This window comes from Salvelinus sp. IW2-2015, unplaced genomic scaffold, assembly GCF_002910315.2.
Source record: "Salvelinus sp. IW2-2015 unplaced genomic scaffold, ASM291031v2 Un_scaffold3592, whole genome shotgun sequence".
NCBI lineage: Eukaryota > Metazoa > Chordata > Actinopteri > Salmoniformes > Salmonidae > Salvelinus > Salvelinus sp. IW2-2015.
The window spans coordinates 82562-100609 of NW_019944870.1; the positions used below are offsets into that span (position 1 = coordinate 82562).

Sequence of the window (18048 nt, forward strand, 5' to 3'; positions counted from 1 at the left end):
AAGGCCTCTGTAGAGTGTAAGAACGATTAAAGACATGAAAAAGGCTTTGTTTATTCGGCTAATGAACTGCCTGGTGTAGTTGTGGCGTGGCCCTCGTAACCATGCCGACAGCTGCCCTGACTTCTGGCTTAGTCATGCCGTGATTTGATTGGCTGCACTTCGTTTGTCCACGGTTGACTAAGTAAGTCTGCTACCAGCAGATTTCTGTGGAAGTGGAACAGTGTGAATACAACACTATTGCAAGCTGTGCCAGCCATTCTGAATTCACAAAAAATATGAAGTCTGAGTCAGTGGAAACTCATAAAGGATTGCTAAATGGGCCAACACATTTTACAGTACATCCCACTCTCGGATACCATCGTTGACATGATGATTAGCCATATCTACAGCTGTCTAAAGAAGTAGCTTACCAGCCCATTGCTCTTAATAAAGTCTCTTTCCTCACAGATCCTATCATAATAATGTGCTCCTAGGCCCAAGATAAGGTACGAGACGCACAAATCAACTCAACTCAAATCTGCCATCCAAATCAGAATCCAAAGAAATGGATTCTGCATTGACTTTTCAATGATCTATCCAAAAGAGGCATTTCTACCTTCTCTACATCTATATATTTGGCAGGGGCGACGTCTGAAAGGGCTCGCGGCATTTCGGGAAGAAGAAGATCTGGGCGCGGGATTTGATCTCTGGCGATGATGTGAATTAATATTCCCTTTCATTCCCTTCTCCTGAAGGCCAAGTCGCCTCATTCGACGTTCCATCACTCTGGAAATCTTGTTAAATGTTAAACGGGGCCTATTTCTACATGGGTCGCGATCTGGTGCCACGTACCCCTTGGCCTGGTCTGAATAAAACATTTAGAGTCTCACGCTTCTTCCGGAAAAAAAAAGTGATCCTCAGATTATTTTGTTTCACTTTTATAGGTTACTTCTGAAGTTGGAAGATGACTTTTTTCCTGGTATCTTTTTAATATTGTGGAGTTGCGGGGAGTCGTGGATATTACGGCGAAGCCCAAAGGTCGTGTGTGCTCGCACATAACGATTTCGAGTTTCTTGACCACCCAGCGTCGATTGCATCGCTGAATAATTTGTATGAAGTCTTGAAGTGTAACTATATGGTAGAATAGTATTTAACTATTACCTCTGTTCCTTACAGTATGTTGTATACCGCAGAGGGCTGAATCAATGTCAGCCATGTGGCCAAAGAAGGATGCCACTCTAATATCAAAATACTGACAACGAATTACTCTTGTAAAATTAGCCGGCAAGTGTTTGGACCCTCAGAAAACCAGGCAATATATATAGCTAAACTGACAAATGGCTAACGAGAAGGTTTTTCCACAAAGCTTTAGTCAGGGTCGTGTTCATTAGGGCACGCAACATTTTACAATGGAAACTTACAATTTGCGCTTTGTTCCATTTCAGTGCCTGTCAGCTGAAAGTATTGTGTCAGGGGTGAGAGAGAGAGAGAGAGAGAGAGAGAGAGAGAGAGAGAGAGAGAGAGAGGAGGGAAGAGCAGAGAGGAGAGAGAGAGAGAGAGAGAGAGAGAGAGAGAGAGACGAGAGAGAGAGTAGAGAAGAGAGAGAGAGAGAGAGAGAGAGAAAAATGAGTGATTGATAAAGGGAGGAAAACGACTCCTCAGAGAAAGCTGAAATTTCATTGGCTCCCTGAGGGGACAATTAGAAGAGTCCGTGTTGGCGAGTAGGCCTCGGCTCATCCCTCATGGTGCGGAGAGAGAGGATGACAGCACAGCACACTCTTGGAACACGCCACAAGGAACATGCAGTCAGTCTGCTGCAGCACCAGGTATCTACAAGACATTTAAAAATATATATTTTACCAGGTTTGTTTCATTGAGATAAATCTATTTTTCAAAGGAGATCGGGACCACGGTCCATCAGGCTGTCTGTCAATAGGACTGTGACATCAATGATGTAGCTACAGCACAAACCTATCTTACAATAATCAGTCATCTCAGAAACCCAGAACAAAAATCAAGCATCATTACGTCAGATGCTTGATGAAGTTCAGGAGGGAGACATGTTGGAAAAGATCCTCGAACCAAGAGCCGAAGCACCACGGTAGCTCCTCCAACCTCTCTGAAAGTCACGGACCTAGTATCCCCTTTTGAAAGATGTGAACACCTGCCAAATTGTGATTTGTCCAAATTATCAGTGACGACACCAAGAAGTTCCTTGTAAATCGTGGCAACCCACAGTCTGTCTACAATACCAGTTATGTTACATGTGTCTGTCCACGAGACATCACCCTTACAGATGAAGGATCTTAATTTGTGCCAGTTTGCTACAGCAGTAAAATAATCCTGCAGGATCAGGAAATGTTAATTATTAGGTGGATTATAATCAATATACATTTTTGCAGGGGTTGATACATTTTTCATCACGGCAAATCAAGTCTGAAATTTCAAAGTGAAAATGACAAACATTAGAAGCCTTTATAAAATACACTGCACGTTCGCATTTCCTGCCGAGCAGGGAAAATTCTTAGCAACAAAAGAGTGATCGAGTTAAAATCCTACATCTGTCCAGTGACGCCATGTTTCCTGCATGGGCCATTGTAAAGTATACGGAGTGTGTGTGTGTAAACTGTGATAACGTTGCTGAGTGATGACCATGATGACCATGATCACTGATCTGTTATTTAGAAACAAAGAGAGAAGGAAGAGGCTTCTACATTCACCTACATGACTGATCCAATCGACTGTCATAAGTGGTTGATCTCGACCACATATAAATTCCAATCAAAATCAAATCAATTGTATTTGTCACATGAGCCAAGGACAACAAGACCTTACCGTTAAATGCTTAGTTACAAGCCCGTAACTAACAATGCAGTTTTAAGAAAAATATGAGTTAAGAAAAAGATTTACAAAATAAAAAAATAAAAGAGCAACAAAAAAATAACAATATCAAGGCTATATACAGGGGGTACCAAGTCAATGTGCATTGATGGATCTGTACATGTAGGTAGAGGTAAAGTGACATAGATAATAAAGAGAGAGTAGCAGTAGTGTAAAAATGAGGGGTTCAAAGCAAATAGTCAGAGTAGCCATTTGGTTAGCTTTTCAGGAGTCTTATGGCTTGGGGGTAGAAGCTGTTAAGAAGCCTTTTGGACGTAGACTTGGCAGGGCGGTACCACTTGCCGTGCGGTAGCAGGCAATGACTAGGGTGGCTGTATTGCATTGCCGTCAGAGGCCGAGCAGTTGCCATACCAGGTGGTGATGCAACCAGTCAGTATGTTCTCGATGGTGCAGCTGTAGAACCTTTTGAGGATCTGAGTACCCATGCCAAATCTTTTCAGTCTCCTGAGGGGGAATAGGCGTTGTCGTGCCCTCTTCACGTCTGTCTTGGTGTGTTTGGACCTTGACAGTTCGTTGGTGATGTGGACACCAAGGAACTTGAAGCTCTCAACATGCTCCACTACAGCCCCGTCGATGAGAATGGGGGAGTGCTCTCCTTTGTCTTGATCACTGGGGAGAGGTTGTTATCCTGGCACCACACTGCCAGGTCTCTGACCTCCTTCCTATAGGCTGTCTCATCGTTGTCGGTGATCAGGACTACCACTGTTGTGTCGTCGGCAAACTTAATGATGGTGTTGGAGTCTTGCTTGGCAATGCAGTCATGGGTGAACAGGGAGTACAGGAGGGAGGGGTCCTGTGTTGAGGATCAGCGTAGCAGATGTGATGTTACCTAACCTTACCACCTGGGGGCGGCCCGTCAGGAAGTCCAGGATCCAGTTGCAGAGGGATGTGTTTAGTCCCAGGGTCCTTACCTTAGTGATGAGCTTTGAGGGTACTATGGTGTTGAATGCTGAGCTGTGATCAATTAACAGCCTTCTCACATAGGTGTTCCTTTTGTCCAGGTGGGAAAGGGCAGTGTGTAGGGCAATATAGATTGCATCATCTGTGGATCTGTTGGGGCGGTATGCAAATTGGAGTGGGTCTAAGGTTTCTGGGATAATGGTGTTGCTGTGAACCATGACCAGCCTTTCAAAGTTAATGGCTGCAGACGTGAGTGCTACAGGTCGGTAGTCATTTAGGTTGGTTACCTTAGTGTTCTTAGGCAAAGGGACTATGGTGGTCTGCTTGAAACATGTTGGTATTACAGACTCAGTCAGGGACAGGTTGAAAATGTCAGTGAAGACACTTGCCAGTTGGTCAGCGCATGCTTAGAGTACACATCCTGGTAATCCGTCTGGCCCTGCGGCCTTGTGAATGTTGACCTGTTTAAAGGTCTTACTCACATCGACTATGGAGAGCGTGATCACAGAGTCGTCCGGAACAGCTGGTGCTCTCATGCATGCTTCAGTGTTGCTTGTCTCAAAGTGGGCATTGAAGTCCTTTAGTTTGTCTGGTCCACTCGTGTCACTGGGCAGCTCGCGGCTGTGCTTCCCTTTGTAGTCTGTAATAGTTTGCAAGCCCTGCACATCCGACAAGCGTCAGAGCTGGTGCAGTAGGATTCAATCTTAGTCCTGTACTGATGCTTTGCCTGTTTAATGGTTTGTCTGAGGGCATAGCGGGATTTCTTATTAGCGTCCGGGTTAGAGTCCTGCTCCCTGAAAGCGGCAGCTTTACTCTTTAGCTCAGTTAGGATGTTGCTTGTAATCCTTGGCTTCTGGTTGGGGTATGTACGTACGGTCACTGTGGGGACGACTTCATCAATGCACTTATTGATGAAGCCGGTGACTGATGTGGTGTACTCCTCAATACCATTGGAAGAATCTCGGAACATATTCCAGCCTGTGCTAGCAAAAGAGTCCTGTAGCTTAGCATCCGCGTCATCTGACTACTTCCGTATTGAGCGAGTCAATGGTACGTCCTGCTTTAGTTTTTGCTTGTAGGCAGGAATCAGGAGGATAGAGTTATGGTCAAATGGAGGGCGAGGGAGAGCTTTGTACACGTCTCTGTGTGTGGAGTACAGGTCGTCTAGAATTGTTTTCCTCGGGTTGCACATGTAACATGCTGGTAGAAATTAGGTAAATCGGATTTGTGTTTCCCTGCATTAAAGTCTCCGGCCACTAGGAGCGCCGCCTCCAATCAGGATTCCAATCCAAGTGTGAAAAGCCTAGAGGCGTTTTAAAGCTTTGGCGGCAAAAAAAAACGAAACAATATATCATAGAGGTTTATTTGTCAACCCGAAAGCGATCGAACCAAATTGTAAATTCTGTTTATTTGGCTCTGCAATGGAAAAACAAACCGCTCAAACCCTTCCAGCGCATATTCAAAATACATTTCTGTAGTATCCTTAAAGGCTTCTTGGAGTTACGACTCATGAGACTTAAGTACGGTTTAGTATTTAATTGTAACTTAGAATTACATTCTCTAATGCACCTGGCTTAAACTACCTGAATCTTTCTTAATCATAGTTATATAGGCAGACATAGGAAATAGCTACGCATAGCGGGAAGCAAACCCCCGTCTTGAGTCAATAATGCCATCTATTGGTAAACATAAATATACCAGGTTACTACAATTTCCTTCCTCATTCCCTCCCTAATTCCCTCCATCCCTCACTCTCTCCCTGTCAGTGCCACAGTCCCCATCCCTCATGTGTTGATGGGCCCAGATCAGGTTAGGGCCACCCCGGGCCGGATACACCACGGCCCAAATACATCCTGGGCCAGCGACCCAGTCTCACCAGGGGCTTTGGAGCCTTATGCTAACATCGCACGGCTAACACCACTAGCCAATACTACTTGGAAGCACACTGCCCAGGTTAGCTCAGTTCTGAAGCATGTCCACTACCCAGAAAACTGCCATAAACTAAATGGCCCACACCAACAAGCCCTCTGGGGAGAAAAGTGGGTTGTTAGATTCAGCATGTTTCCTGTGTATTTTTTCGAAATAAGAGTGTTTGCTTTGATGTGCAGACCCGATGTGAAAGGGATCACGGTGTCATTACAAGTGGTGGATAGATACAAACATATGCGCACACACACACACACACACACACACACACACACACACACACACACACACACACACACACCACACACACACACACACACACACACACACACACACACACACACACACACACACACACACACACACACACACACACACACACACACACACACACACACACACACACACACACACACACACACACACACAACACACACACACACTGTTTGTCTGATGATAGATGAAGAGTCGGCAGAGAAGCCAGTGAGTTCTTTGATTTATTGACAGGAAGCTCTGCTCCTTCATAGGGGTTATCTACAAGCCAGAGTCAGTCACTCTCTCAACAGCAATTAGTGCCTTCTCTGTTACACACACTTAAGGAGAACCAGAAAGACTGGATTTCTTCTATAGGCTTTCAACGGGAGAAACACAAGATATTCTAAAATAAGATATCTCCTCCATAGGCTTTAATGGGAGGGCAAACAAAGATATTCAAAAAAGAATATGTCTCTCCATTTAAGTTTTTAATAGGAGAGCAAACGAAGATGTTATGCAAGAAGAATATCTTGTAGGCTATTACTCGATATAAAGTTAGGCGATAGACAACAAATATTCTAGTAGGTAAAAGAACAATCAGCAACTTATCATTTAGGTATTTCCAATAACCGGGATGCAAGAGAATAATGATTTTTCCTCAGACAAAATTATGATAACCCACATCCATCATTTCACCTTACTCAATAATGTCATGGCTGGACATTTCGAGGCACATTAACCTCTTGCGAGTGGTCACCAAACGAAATGTGCGCAGTGACACAAGGAGGCATGCTTCTCTTGACTGTGCGGTATTTCCTCTCCTCCGGTTTTAATCTTAGTTGTTGTTGATATGTAGATAATATATGCCCCTAGGAGCATGTCACTACAGCTCCCTGACTATGGCACTGTACTCAGCCGTCCACATACCCCTTGTATAAGCTATAATATAGCAGACCTATATACCACCAGGTGCGCTAATGTGTAGCACATATGAAGCACCTATTACTACTCCTTTAGCTCCGCCATCACACACAGAAATGACCATGACGTCCTGGTGAAATGTGTACTCCTATTGTACTCAGTCTTTTACCACTTAACAGGCCCAACAGGACACACAGTAAGCCACCTCTGTTATATACAATAAGACCATTGGTGTGTCAGCTCAGGGGGGAGTGCTGATCGTTAGATCTGATGGTGTGCTAGTGTGTTAGTGTGTGTGTGTTGATCAATGTAGCTGTCGTGTGTAGTTGTGTAATGTTGAGTGTCGATGTAGGTGTGGACCTCTCTCATAGATATAGGTCTAAGTGGTGGGTAGCAAACACTACTTAAAACTGAGATGTGGTGTGTGTTGGTCCAATTACTCTGACCTCATTTAGGGAGATCGCCAATTATAATTTGATTGGATGTGTGTCTGTGGGTTTGAGTTGCTGTTGATCGAGCTATGTGAGTGCAACCCACCTTAGATTGATGCAGGCAGCATCAATGGAGGAGAGTAGGGCTCTGCGGGCTGATGTGTCCATATGGTGTTAAGGGAGCGGGCTTTCTATGGTGGTGACTCTATATTTTATATCACCAGAAGCGATGTCGCTCTCCATCATGAGCGTCCGCTTTAGCTCTCTGTCCATCCAACCTACTCTCTTACTGACATGCGTACTTCTAAGGATTTCCATTTGGAGTCGATTGCCACAGTTTAGGACTCTTGTCTGTTTAAATCCTGTTCACCCAACATGCCCTCATATCATCTTTATGTTTTTCAGCTATTTAGTGTCCACCCGATGCGCCTCGGGTGTGCACCCTTACACCTTGAGACCTTCTACACCACGGCAACATTTATGACGAGCACACATACACGGGGACCTACATCAGGGGACATTACATGGGACCGCGATTGACCAACAGCGACCATCCTATCACCGAGAAGTACCTCTGGATAACTTGGATGAGTGGGACGCATTACACGGGACGCGTTTAACTCCTGGGGACCTATCTAAACGTATTGGGGCACTCTTTAATCCACATGGCGACCTTACATGGACGCTATTCCACCTTGTATACTCTTTATAAACCCATGGGACCTCCAAATCACGTGGGAGTACCTCTCATGCACGGTGCCTTCACCACTAGGGACCCTTTTTACACGGTCCGAATTCTGTATAGCTCCCATTGTTGGGCAACCGATTAGCACGACAGACTTAAACATTAGGTCTAACCACTTACATCTCATGCACCACTTACCACAGGGACCTTAACGGTCCTTACATTGGGACCTTACACGGGGACCTTACACGGGACTTACACGGGACCTTACACGGGACCTTACACCGGACCTTACACGGGACCTTACATCGGGACCTTACACGGACCTTACACGGGACCTTACACGGACCTTACACGGACCGTTACACGGGAAACCTTACACGGGACCTTACACGGGACCTTACACGGACCTTACACGGGACCTTACACGGGACCTTACACGGGGACCTTACACGGGACCTACACGGACACTTACACGGACCTTACACGGACCTTACACGGGACCTTACACGGGACCTTACACGGGACCTTACACGGGACCTTACACGGACCTTACATGGAACCAGGCATCCAGATAGATGAGCTTCTCTACTAGGTCTCACAGGATTTCTCTGGGATGTGGGATTGCATAGTGCTATACTACTCCTTTATGACAATGGGTAAGCACTGACGCTTGGTAGGCCATGATATGAGGAATGGGCTGGCTTATTTCACCTTTATTTAACCAGGTAGGCTAGTTGAGAACAAGTTCTCATTTACAACTGCGACCTGGCCAAGATAAAGCAAAGCAGTGCGACAAAAACAACAACACAGAGTTACATGGAATAAACAAACATACAGTCAATAATAAAATAGAAAAAGTCTATATAAAGTGTGTGCAAGTGAGGTAATATATGGTGTGTCATAGAGTGTTATGATGCTTCATATGAGCGACATAAGGAAGATTGTGTCTCAACCTTCCACTACTAAGAAATGACAGTTTATATGACAAGAGAAGGGTGTGTCTTAGTGAGGGATATGACATGCATAGCGAGTCATAGGGTGCTACGAGGCTTCATATGAGCGACATAAGGAAGATTGTGTCTCAACCTTCCACTACTGAGAAGTGACAGTTTATATGACAAGAGAAGGGTGTGTCTTAGTGAGGGATATGACATGTATAGCGAGTCATAGGGTGCTACGAGGCTTCATATGAGGGACATAAGGAGAGTTGTGTCTCTTACCCTTCTGGATTCTATTTCTTTCACGTAGAGAGGGAGCAGAAACTCCGAAACACCCTCTAGCCTGATCCCCTCTTTGGTTACACGAAGATTACCCATTCCATCCTACGGGGAAAGAGAGTGGAAGAGAGTGGAGAGAGAGAGGAGAGAGGAGAGAGGAGAGAGGAGAGAGAGAGAGAGACAAAATGGAGAGAATAAGTCCAAACAGTGAAGCAGAGAAAACCAGTGTTAGTTCAGTCACTGTGAAGAAACTGTTTAGGAGAGGAGGGAGTGCAGAGAGAAACATCCAAAGTAACAAAAGTTGTATTTTAATTAAATATTTGGATCATTTTCAACAACAAAGTACTGTACGTTTTCCGGGTTAGAAATGTCACATTACGCATAGGCACAGATGCGCACACACACACTCACACAGCCCCCCACAACACTTGACCACCCTAAAGATAGAAACAAACAGGACTCAATGGTTTAAATCAGCCTTAGGACTGTTCTGTAGCTCAAACCCATGGTGATTAAGCAAATCAAACAGGGAAACAGCTCCTCAATAAACTAACACACACCAGCCTGCAGTTCCTATAATACATATACATTATTGCTTTACACACCCACACCCAACACACACACATGCATGAATACACACACACACACACACACATGCATGAATACACACACACACACACTCTTGCTGTACACCCACATCTCCTCACATACTGTACATCTGTTAGCTGCATGCAGGTGAAAAATCACATCTTTGAAAAGACACACACACACACGACTGCAGGTGACTGCTCATATTAGTCAGGTAGCAGTTGTAAATGAAGACTTGCTCTCAACTGGCCGACCTGGTTAAATAATGGTGAAATAAAAAAATTACAAATAAATATGAATTAAAAGGAAGCAACACATTATGCAGAACTACCCAAGGGTGGACGATGCTCAGGCAGGAGTACGGCCCCCCGTCAATCGTCAAAACATAAAGATGATTCCTGAGTAATTCATAATGAATCATTAACGTGACGAGCCAACGCTTATCTAAAGACCCTGGTTCTCTGGTCTCGCCCCGTCACCCCAGACAGCGTTTAGCGATGGTGGCGGCGTGCGAAGGCATGGGGCATTGATTTCACGTGGCAGGTTGTAGACATTAACGTCTCTCTCGGGCAGGTTGGTGTTCAATCTCAGGGAACACAAAAGTCAGAAAAAGAACAGGCCCCTTGGCTGGGCGCCGCGGCGCCGCTTACACACTAATGCCGTCTACCTGAGAGCCTTGCAGGTATGGAGAGAAAAAGAGAGCGAGAGAGAGCTACGCTAACCACATACCTAGCAGCCAAAGTCACTTCTCTTAGCCTACCAGACACGCCGTATGAAATGTAAATGACATTTCTCAGTCTGATTAGCGTGGCAGTGGCGGAGCTTAGTGTCGACAGTGGTGGGAACACCGAAGGTATTCAGGAATCCTGGCGGCAAGCAGGCGACTTTAGGATAATGAAGCCACTCCTCCGGGATGTGAATGATGGTGAATTCTGTAGTAACAGAGGCCTGCACTCGGATAATGATGTCCTTCTCTGTTATATTGGATTCCCATGTTGTGTTATAATGACATATTTCCCCATCCGTGTCGTGTGTGAGAATGTGTGTGTGTGTGTGTGTGTGTGTGTGTGTGTGCACGTGTGTGTGTGTGTGTGTGTGTGTGTGTGTGTGTGACTGTGTTCTGCCGAGTCCTTCAGTAGAAGTCAAGCTGATAATGTTGTATCGCCCAGCGCAGCGAGGTTAACTGGCGGAGTCGGCCATTAGGGCTCCCATCCCATCCCTGGCACAAGGTTATAGTGAACAGTATAATACTCCCTCCTCCACATGATGGATGGCCACTGAAACATTCTCAGGGAAGGTTTTAATATTCTCTCTCGGCTGAATTTTTCACTCAACCTTCCGTGCCAACAATGTTTAGAGAGAAAAGAGAAAGAGCTGGAGGGACGTATGGAGATGAACAAATGAGGAAACATAGATACGAGTTTGTTTGTATGTCCTCTCTGCCGGGAAAATCTTTTGACCTTTCAGAGCCAACGTAGAAGCAATGCCTTGTCAGGGTCTGAAATCAACGCATTGACTTTCATCAGAGTTGTTGGAGAGCTTCCTCCCGCATCACTTCCCCTTCTGGGACGCATCCTAAACATTGTCTTGTATTAGAATGTCAGCTCACGTTGCCTCTGACCTACAATAAGAGCTATTCCACTTCTAAGGGGCTGCCGCTCTCCACACTGTACAAAATGACCCACGAGCTTAGCAAATATTGCAAAAGAAAACCAATGATTTTTACTTAAAATAATAGGTTTCTGGTTTTACTTACATTTTTTAATAGAATACTTAATTTATATGTGTTGTAAAAGACTGGCATTTGCAAATACAAATCCAAGGTAATATGCTGCGAAATTTGAACTTATATTTCTAAGTAACAACCAACAACTTAAAAATATGATATTCAAATTATCATTATTATGTTGGGCTGACATGCTAGATCTAGTTCTGAACTGTAATTGTGCTTGGAACAGCTCAACGGACCTCGTCTTGATCTTTCTCCTCTGGAATGGCCATGCAGCAGGTAAGGACCAAATTATAACTTGGAATGTAGCTTAGATCTGTCCACACATATTTTCGACAAAATGTAGTAGCCTAGTGTCACGCCCTGGCCATAGAGAGGCTTTTATTCTCTATTTTGGTTAGGCCAGGGTGTGACTAGGGTGGGAATTCTAGTTTCTTTATTTCTATGTTTGTGTGGTTCCCAATCAGAGGCAGCTGTCTATCGTTGTCTCTGATTGGGGATCATATATAAGTTGTCCTTTCCGTTGGGTTTTGTGGGTAGTTAGTTTCTGTTTAGTGTCTGCACCTGACAGAACTGTTTCGGTTTTTCACTTTGTTATTTTGCTCGAGTGTTTTTTGAGAAATAAAATATCATGAACACTTACCACGCTGCGCTTTGGTCCACTCATTCTGACGAGAGCCGTTACACCTAGTCTGTTATTTCTKMATYTTTTCACTCAGGATGCTGACGACACCATGATCCGAGAGGACCTCGTTCAGCATGAAGGTGTTCACTGTGAAGGATCTGCACCAGAATATAGAGCATGGGATCTGCATCGAAGGAGCAGAGGTACTGGCTGGTATTCCCAGTGTTACACGGTCATGTACGTTGCTTATGGGCCTCATCTATGGCTTAAATCTAAGGTACCCCTTTGAGGTGTTCCAAAAAGTATTCTTGGAGCTTGATGATCTCAGGACCTCCCCACGGGTCCAAGCTCTAAAGATGAAGTTACTTTTTTCAGAGATCTCTATGAGAACTCTCAAAGGGCCCCTCACAAACTGTGGTCTAAACCCTACTCGGTAAGCTGAAAAGCTAGGTGGTATAGGAGCTACAGTTTACATGATGCTCTTTGTCAGGTGCAGTCATAAGAGACATTGTCCATTCCTGTTTAAAAAACAGCTTTGTTTTAAAACTTACTCCATATGCACTAGTGGATATCTGAGATTATTTGTCAGGTGCAAGCTATCTGGATGTAACTTTACCTAAGGAGGCAAGGTGGATATGGAGTCAGGTTTAAGGGAGAATTTGGCATATATTTTGTAACAAATGTGCAATGTATGTTTTGTAAACCCATGTTTTGATTCATCTAAAACAGTTTGAATGAGGTTGTATTTGAGCTAAAGTTCATATTGTGCTTTGTGTGAAGTCTATTAAGACAAATCGTTAATTTACGTTTAAAATATAGTTCATTTACGTTAAAATATTGCTTTGCTGTTAAGGGGCACACAGACCACCAGAAAATTCTTGCCAAACTGTACAAGATGTGAGGTCAAAGTGCTAATCCCAACTATCACCTAAACTTTATGCAGTTGTGAAGATCTGAAATGATTTGTAGTCAGGTGCAAACTACCTGGATGTAACTTTACCTCAGGAGGCAAGGTGTAGTTATACCCAGAATGCTTACAGATTACAAAATACGAATGCGTAAGGAGTAGGGTTTAAGGGGCAATTTGAGATTGAAGTTTGAAGAAATTAACATTTATTTTATTTGAAATAAAGGTGTGGAAGTTTGAAGTTGAACACTGTTGTTCCTTTTTGCATATTCCCTTGTATAGAAATAATAATTTTTAGTAAATTATCCCAAGTATATTGAGGTAACTATTTGCATCAGCTTTTTAAGTATAGTTGTGAGTATATATTTGAGTAGTAGGAACCCAATTTAAATACATGTTACTAACCTGAGTACCACAAGTAACTGAGAAAAAAAATAGAATATCAATTACGATACTGAGTAAATTCGGCAAATTAATCGTACAATATTAGTTCTGTAACTGATTACATTAAGTATATCAAACTTATGACATTAGTTCTGGGACTTGAAGGATTTAAGCAGGTCAACAATAAATAATGATGTTCTGAACCTGATAAAATGAATTAAAAATTCCAGGTTAGTTGTTTGCACTTGATAGTCTTGGATATTTGTAATACACTAAAAGCGTAAGTATAATTATACTTAAGGTAAAAGGGGCACAAATTATTTTACAGGCGATGAAAGAAAAGTGTTCTGGCTCTAGGACTGGAATACAAAACCTCCCAAAACACACACAAATGAGAGACCACCTTGTTTGTGGTTATTGAACGAATCAAATCCTTTGGCCTCGCCAAGCGAGTCTCCGGTCTCTCTCTCGTCACAAATGCACTGGTAACCCTAGAGGTCCAGGGCAGACGTACTGAAGCAGGCATCATTTCAGTACCTAACTTAGAGAGCTCCTGAAAAGCTGCATGGGTCCCCTTGATGGCTGGGCTCGGGAAGCTTTGGATGGCGCCTCCTCTGAATGCTTACTAACGCAGCAGCATTCATTAGGCAAGGACTATTCAAATAAGCCACATAGTTGCTCTCTATGAGAGAAGGACAAGAAGTTGTTATTATTCTCCTTTACATTTTCAGCTCTCGAGTCCCAGTGTCTTCAATGGTGGAGCGCACGTTGTTATACAGATCATATGTCATACACGTAATGAAAGACAAAGGCTGAATAATTCTCATTATTCACGCTATTATTGTATCATTGATCGATCCTATTTTGTGGCCTAACTCTGGATTCTGAAGACAGGCTCCACTTGCATTCTTCTCATGTTCCCCTGCTAATGCAGGACTGATTAGACCTGGGACAATCCAGGTGGTGTGCAATGAAGTGCAATCAGGTTAGAGAACAGAGAGAGCAGCAGGCTCCGCAGACTCCTAGGGTAACAGTGTACACCTGCTGTATTGGACGATAGTGAATAAACTAACTATGCGCTCGCTTCAGTACGGTCCCCGGACCTTATCAGACGGCATTGGTCATAGCACTCAGTAGGGCGAACGCTTTTGTGGTGGAATGGGACTGGTGGTACCTAACAAACTGGCACTGGTGTATTATTGTAATAGGTGAATAACATGAGGTTCTAACAACTTGTTTAACTCTTTTCCTTGTAAATTAAATAAACTTGAATAAGTTGCAAAGTCATCTCCATTATAAATTAATAAGCTGATCTATCCATTATAAATTAAACAACTCATAAGTAATCTATTTCCATCTAAAGTTAAATAAAAATCATAAGTGCAACTATTCCATTATAATAAATAAACTTTAGTAGTTGAATCTACCATTATAAATAAACTAAACCATCATTAAGTGTGAATCTATCCATTATAGGATTTAAATAGAACTCATCTAGAGCTGAATCTATTGCCGACTATTAAGATTAGATAACTTAATTGAAGTTGAACCTATGAAGTTATAAATGAAAATACATCTTCATTCAAGTGAATCCTCCTTACATTATGAAATGTCATCAACCACTACATGGTAAGTTGAACTATTCTGTCCCAAAGCCAATGTGTTTGTCGACTTGCTGATAGAAGTGCATGCGAAGAGTGAAAATGCTGCTAAGGGGATCGTGTCCCCAACAATGCAGAGATAGAAAAGGTAAAAAGTAAGAGCTCCTAGAGTAATAAAAAGTAATTTAAGCCAGAAGTGAGGTAAGGATAAGTGGCTATACATCACGGGGCCACCGGTAGAGTCCAGTTGTGCAGTGTACGAGGTCATGTGAAGGTAGAGTACATTACAGTTTTTCTGTTCATTGCTGCAGATGCCTTGGCAAACTGAAGGTCAACATTGTCAAGAATTCTCAGCAAGTCAACAAACCAAAGTGTCTGTGGACCAAGACTTGAATAATGTTTTCTCAAATTGCTTTCCCACAAAAAATGCTCAATGACCAAATTCGTCCGAGAAAGTCCCCCCCCCCCCCCCCCCCCCCAAAAATATAAGTGTCTCATTCATACTCCTAGCCACCGTGCAAAACTAGATATGTGCAGCACATGTTGTTCAGAATGCTAACACATGCTGTTTTCCTAAAACGGTAAAAAGCACATTCAAGCAGCAATGATGGTAAAGTGAAGTGCATTTCCTGCCAGGTACCCAATTGAAACATATAAGAAAATCGTCAGCAAAATATTGAACGATTCAAGACCCAGCTGATGCACGTTTCAGCTGTAAAGCTAAGCCCAACGGTCCTGTTTTAGTCCCGTGCTACCCAAAACCAGACAAAAGAGACGGCTCGGACTGATTCTTTTGGAAACAGGATCAAGGAAGACAGGTTGCTGGGGAAAGATACGAGTGGCAAGGGAGAGGAGAACTAGCCGTGGAGACCCCAGGAAGGAAGAGCAAGACGCGGGTGTCCCTGATGGATAAGGGCCACAATTATGACCTATGGTGCTAAACCATGGTTCTCTTGAGAGAGGCCGGTTTAAAGGGTGCAACAAAATTGCAGCGTTCAAACATTTCATCAATGTACTGAATTTCCCAGCTGAATGTGCATGCGCTTCAAATGATAACTGAAACACATAGTTACAGTACAAAGGACAGTGTGTTCAACGGTCGACATTTTGACAAGATATGATTGTTTGTGCTTTTCAGTAGGATCCCAATTGTGCCCTCCACAGAGGGAGAGGCCAGAATTTACAGATTGCAGGAAAGCCAGTGTGTGACAGGTGCTATGTGGCAACCGATGGCAATTAAACGGCAGGAAAATTCGGGACAGAGTGCTGGCAGACAATTCACTTGTTGGGAAAGTGAATACGATCAGGCAGCAGACGACAATTGCCCGAGATAGTCCCCAGAGCAACACATGAATAAAGGAGGAGCAGATGTACCACTGAACCCCTTGAGAGAAAGCGGTGAACGTGTTGAAAGAAGTCCGCTGATCAATATGTGCCGAGAAGATGTCCTGTTCATATAACTAAAGCAGGTAATACACAGCTACATAGAAGTAAGTACTGTTAAAGACGTGGATTGTACTGTATTTTAGAGAGGAAGATATGGAAGCCAGGGCAGAAACCGCACTACGTGCATCTTTGTCCGATGAAATGCTGGATCAACTGGCAAAAAAACACACGCACAGGGGAAGGTAATGTGATGGGACAGAGAGCAACTGTAGAATGTCCCAGGCCAGCAGAGGAGCTAACATCACGATGTGGCAGCACGTCCAAGTGATAGTTGCTTGGTTTACAGCAAACCAGCCGTATTGCGCCCTAACAGATACGAAGAGGGCTCAGTTCTTTCTGGATGACCTGCATAATCAAGGCTTGTGCCGAGCAGAGGAGAGAGGGCGAGGAAACGTCCCTAGCCTTCGTTGTTGGTGCGGGATAATGTGGCGATATTGCCACCACTGCTGCTCAGGTCATAGACTGGTTTTTGCTGCACATGGCCCAGATCAAGTACATCCTGCCGGCCATACTCACCCTTCTGACACCTCCATAAGGAGTTGTTCTCTGCGTGGAGGCGTGGACGGTTATGACCACCAATCCACATGACCAGATTCACTACTGGATGCCCGTGATAAAGAGTGTAGACAGTACGCCTCTCCTGAAGACTGCCAGGGTGTAGAACACTTCATCCTGAAGATCTGCCGAGGGTTGAGAGCACTTCTCTTGAAGGTACTGCCAGGGTGGGAAGAACACTTTCTCCTGCAAATGAACCGGCCAGGGGAGGTACACTTCGTCTTTGGCTGAAGCTGCCAGAGTGTGAGACGACTTCCCTGAAGACACAGGGTGTGGAACACTCTCTCCTGAAGACTGCCAGGTGTGTGGTAACACTTCTCCTAAGACTGTCCAGGGTTGGTATAGACACGTTCTCCTGAAGACTGCCAGGTTGAGACACTGTCTCCGAAGATCTGCCAAGGTTGGAAGACACTGCTGAAGACCTGCCAGGTGTGTGGAGACTACTTCTTCCGTAGATCTTGTCCAGGGTTAGAGACACTTCTCCCTGAAACTGCCAGGGTGTGGAGTACATCTCCTGAAGACTTGCTCAGGGCTGTGGAGACACTTCTCCTGAAGGACTGGTCGCAGGTGTGTGAGACACTTCTCCTGAAGACGCTCAGGGGTGTGGAGACGACTCTCCGCAAGGAACTACCTAGGTCGTGGAAGACACTCTCCCTTAAACGCCAAGGTGTGTGAGACTACTTCCCCTGAAGATTCCAGGGGTGAGACACTTCCTGAAGACGCTCAGGGTGTTGAGAACACTTCTCCTGAAGACTGCAGGGTGTGGGAGGACACTTCTCCCCTGAAGTGATGCCAGGGTGTGGAGACACTTCTCCTGAATGAACTGCCAAGTGGTTGCGAACACTTCTCCTGAAGCCCTGCCAGGTGCGTGGGAAGACACTTTCTCCTGAAGTACTGCTCAGGGTTGGAGACAGCTTCTCCTGAAGATGCCAGGTGGGAGACATCTTCTCCTGAAGACTGCCAGGGTGTGGGAGCTATCTCCTGAAGACTGCCAA

The 18048-nt window shown here is 44.3% G+C and overlaps 1 protein-coding gene across 1 annotated transcript in view; it reads right to left on the reverse strand.

The window, feature by feature from the left end:
- LOC112076135 (zeta-sarcoglycan-like) overlaps positions 1–9320 on the reverse strand; it is an 85378-nt gene extending 76058 nt beyond the window's left edge. Inside the window, exon 1 of the mRNA XM_024143018.2 lies at positions 9222–9320. Coding sequence (XP_023998786.2) covers positions 9222–9317 — 96 coding nt within the window. The 5' untranslated portion in view covers positions 9318–9320. The remainder of the gene's footprint in view (positions 1–9221) is intronic.
- Positions 9321–18048: the final 8728 nt, after the last annotated feature.